We start from the raw sequence: 4,139 nt of genomic DNA on the forward strand, positions 1-4,139 counted from the left end.
AATTGACGAAGAGATAATAAAATCAAAACAATCCTCCCTCAACCGACTATAATTCCTTTCTTATTTCACAAAGAAGGCGATCGTTAAACGTATAGCAATTCTATAGGTTTATTGGGACTAGAGGTGTCCTTTAAATGATTGCTTTCGTTGAGGGGCCTCAAGAGATTCGTTTTATTGTAAAATATCTGACAGGTGGTCTTGTATAACTTCTCGGCCAAATTTTCAATTAGCCAAATTTAATTTAAAAATAATTATATTCTGTTTGGATTAATTTTTAATGATTTATCTATTAACAGCAGTTCCAAATTATAAGAAGCAAGCTTATGATGATTTGCAAAATCTTTTAAATGCTGAGTATCACCTAGATTCGGCGATATTACCGTATAACTATGAACGTTACGCAGATTTGGAAGCGGAGCGTAACAAAAAAGCTTATAGAATTTTCAGTGAATTGGCCAGAAATTATCCAGATATGAGGTAAGGAAATAATAATTAAATTAAACGTAAAGCATTACTTTATTAAATTTGTTATAAGAAGACCTAAACGGGATAATAAACTTACACCTGCGGATATGTTGGCTTTGGTGGCTTTGGTTGAGGCAGGTGAACGTGCCCGAAAAGAGACCGATCACGATAGCACCAATAGTTACAATGGCTATCCAAACGATAACTATGCACCTAAAGCGTATGGTATGACTCCGAATGCAGGTTTTTACGATTATCCCGCAATCGATGATAATTTCGATTATAATAACAATAACAATAATAATAATAATAATGATAATTGGAATGACGCACCAGCGCTTGTAGATTATTATGGAGCACCCGTAAATATGGAACCTTTACCTAAATATAATTTAGCCTTAAAAGAAAAAGAGAATCGTCATCGTGACTATAACGATAACATGCGAGCTCGTAAGTTTTTTTTTTTTCTTTTTTAAAAAAAAATTTTGAAAAATATTAATGCTCCGTCTCTTAACCAGGTTACGGGAAGAAACGTTTGATGGTCAACAAAAAGAAACGTTCACTAACTAAACCATCTGCACTCTACAAAGCAAGATATTAAATGCAAAAAAAGGAGAGAAAAAAAAAATTCAATTTTTAAAGAGAGAAATTATAATCGATGTCAACTTTTTATGTGCAATTAATTTACATATACACAAGCATATTAAGCATTTAAAATGCTTTACAACTACAAACATAATCAAATTTTAATGACAAGTGTTTTTATTTTTTTTTTTTTGGTTTCTTTTTTCAATTTCTTTCAAAACATTTTATTTAGATGAAACATGCTATGCAAGACTTAAGACTATGGAGATAATATTTAAATTCTATTAAAACCGTTAAAAAATCTCTCTCTGGAAATTATTATTATTATAATTTCCAAGCACTTTATTGTCATGCACCCCTATATAAATGCAATTTAAGTCGTTCAACTACTTAGTTAATATTCTTAAAAAAAGAATCAATTTTTGTCGATGTCTTTTTGTGCACAAATATCTATGTTATACTTAGTAGACGTAATTATATCTATAGAAAAATTTGAAATACCATTCTTTATCTGAATCGTTTATTCTCGAAATGGACTAAGTCTGTTTTTTGCTGTCGCGTAACAAAAGCCTCAAAATTATTCGTGATTTTCAGCTAAATGGACTTAAATCACTTTTAAAATAAAAGGCGTGTGTGTGAAGGAAAACTAAATTTTTAAATTTGTTTTTTTTTTTTTTTTTTTTTTTTTTGACTTAAGAAGAAAATCTCTCCTCGTAATAAGGTGGGAACTATATTTCCACTATAACGATTAAGAAGCCTATAAAGCTGAGAGCAGCTAACAAGCATAATCTAAATCTAATCTTTACTGATATGCATACAGATCTGTGAACATATTTTTTAATGGCAGATGATCCCGTCATTCAAAAAACAACATACAACAGTGATACGAGTTTGTTCTGCATACATTCGTGGCGCATTGCGGTCATTTTGACACGAATTCTGTCTTACGATCGTCAGTGGCATTTAATGCCCAGAACGAAACTTCAGGGACAAACCAAAGAATGTGTATACTTGTGTACATCGGCGGAAAATCTAATCCATTTTAGAATTTTCGCGACCATAATGAAGCCACACACACTCAAACTTGACGCATATTGTCGTAAGTAACAGTGACAACAAATAAAATCCCAATGCAGTAGACAATACCTGCTAGTATTAAAATAATAAATTCTATCAGTAAAGACGTAGCGCTTAATTACTGATTGGGCACGTATACTCTTGACTGGCGCCACTCATTACCTGCTTCTTCTTTTTCACTTCTTTCTAACCATCACCATGATGCACGTCGTGAGGATATCCCCTAAGTGATTGGTCAGATCTACAAAAAAACAAAACCGTGCTTGGAAAAGGACTATACCGAGTAAACATAATTCATTCCTGAAAGCTTATGCAATTAATTTTGAGGAAGTAATCTTGCTGTAGCCCTTTTCGAAACTTCTGCGCAACCACGATACCGTTTCCTAAACACATCATCAAGAAGTTGTGGTAAACGCATTTTATCAAAACGTTAGCAATAAACTCTACAAACCATACACACTATAGATTAGCATTAGTAAGTAGAATTAGTAGATGTAGACGTCTCCCCACTAAGTATTTGTTGGTTCTTCGGTCTAGACTGCACCCAGATCCTAACTCTTTTTCTTTCCTTCCTTCTTTCTGGCAGTCGTCATGTTATACGTCTGGGGAGCAAGAGACCCCAGCATACTTGGAAATGGTCATTATTGGCCCCTTCAATCTGTCTGCTTTTGGCGAAAGAGTCAAACATACCTAAAAGATACCGTAAATTTTGAAATTTTGAAATTTTGATAACTCATATCAATTTGAAACATTTCTCGGGATTGATTATCTTGAAATGTACTTAGAATAGAGGAACTGTTAGTGATACCGTTACGGCCATCAAAGTGAAAAGATGTATGGTCGTCTGAATATTCTTTCCAAAGTAAAGTGTACATGTTTTAATAAAATAGATTTGTGGTCTGAACTTTTCGACGAGATTATTTTGATACCTATTTCGCTATTTGAGTAGCTAATGTGTTCCCATAACCACGTCACCATTACAAGGATGTAGTTAGATGATATAACGATTTATTAATTGAAAGGTAAATTTCCATTGTTCCATTGTTATACCCAGAAACGTTCTATTGTTTACATATTTTTAATCCACAAAACATTTCTAGTCCATTTGGTCATTCCCTGTCGGGTCGTAAATTTCTTACAAAATGTTTCTTTTCGCCAAAAGTCAAATAAAATGCTAACGCTTGGTACTTGTACTCTTAATTGACGGTGCTAAGTCAAATGTGGAAATGGACTTAGTCCAATTTAAGCCAAACATTAACTTGGAATCTGATGAAGATGCTTAGCGAGACTGATCGACAAGTTTAACGCAAATACAGGTCACTGCAAAGTCCGAAACTACTTTGAGATTGTGTGAGTGATGGAAAAATCAAAACTCACCCCAAAGCTAAGGTTTTTAATTGTTTGTCGTTTGGTTTTTTTTTTTTGTTTCGGAAGATTTTTTACAATACATCAACCGAACAGACTTAAATAAATCAACGGAAGAATTTACTCACTGATTAGTAGTAAAATATAAAGAATCAAATATTCATTTTCTCTTATCATAAACAAAACAATAAATGTAACATTACCCCCACCCGTTTGTTTGATAACCAAATTACATACATAATATATATAAACATATAGAAGAATAATTAAAATTTTTAAATCCCTATATTATATCGTATGCATAACAAAGGAAAAGTAAAAAATTAAAACCCAAAAAGTAAACTATTTATAAAATAGAGAACACTTACATATATATATATATATATATGCATGAACGTGAATATAAAATATTCAATAAACAATAAATTACATTAAATTACATTCTCGATTAAACAGTTAATAGAGATCGCCAATCTGAATGATCCAAAATAGATCGTAGTTAACTCTACGAATCTGAATTTCAAATTTAATTATGTTATTTTACGAATATCTAAAGACTTAACTAACATGGAAGGTCGGTCGATTCTATAACTACTTTGTATTATATATTATTGCCTCAACAATATCAATTTATACCAAATAGATAA

General features: G+C 31.9%; 1 protein-coding gene across 1 annotated transcript; it reads left to right on the plus strand.

Annotated features, from left to right (window-relative positions):
• The first annotated feature begins 683 nt into the window (after positions 1-683).
• On the plus strand, positions 684-1,208 carry LOC119644507 (putative uncharacterized protein DDB_G0282129). The gene is made up of 2 exons (XM_038044068.1): positions 684-915; positions 984-1,208. Exons 1-2 carry the CDS (start codon positions 693-695, stop codon positions 1,064-1,066), a joined length of 306 nt encoding a protein of 101 aa, XP_037899996.1. The 5' UTR covers positions 684-692; the 3' UTR covers positions 1,067-1,208.
• Positions 1,209-4,139: the final 2,931 nt, after the last annotated feature.

The sequence above is a fragment of the Glossina fuscipes genome, unplaced genomic scaffold (genome assembly GCF_014805625.2).
Source record: "Glossina fuscipes isolate IAEA_lab_2018 unplaced genomic scaffold, Yale_Gfus_2 118259, whole genome shotgun sequence".
In the NCBI taxonomy this organism is placed as follows: Eukaryota; Metazoa; Arthropoda; class Insecta; order Diptera; family Glossinidae; genus Glossina; species Glossina fuscipes.

Bases quoted from the DNA above. Each gene is read 5' to 3' on its own strand.
- LOC119644507 (XM_038044068.1), top strand. From the start codon at position 693: ATGACTCCGAATGCAGGTTTTTACGATTATCCCGCAATCGATGATAAT. The intron at 916-983 runs GTAAGTTTTTTT...TCTCTTAACCAG, and splicing joins TAACGATAACATGCGAGCTC to GTTACGGGAAGAAACGTTTG.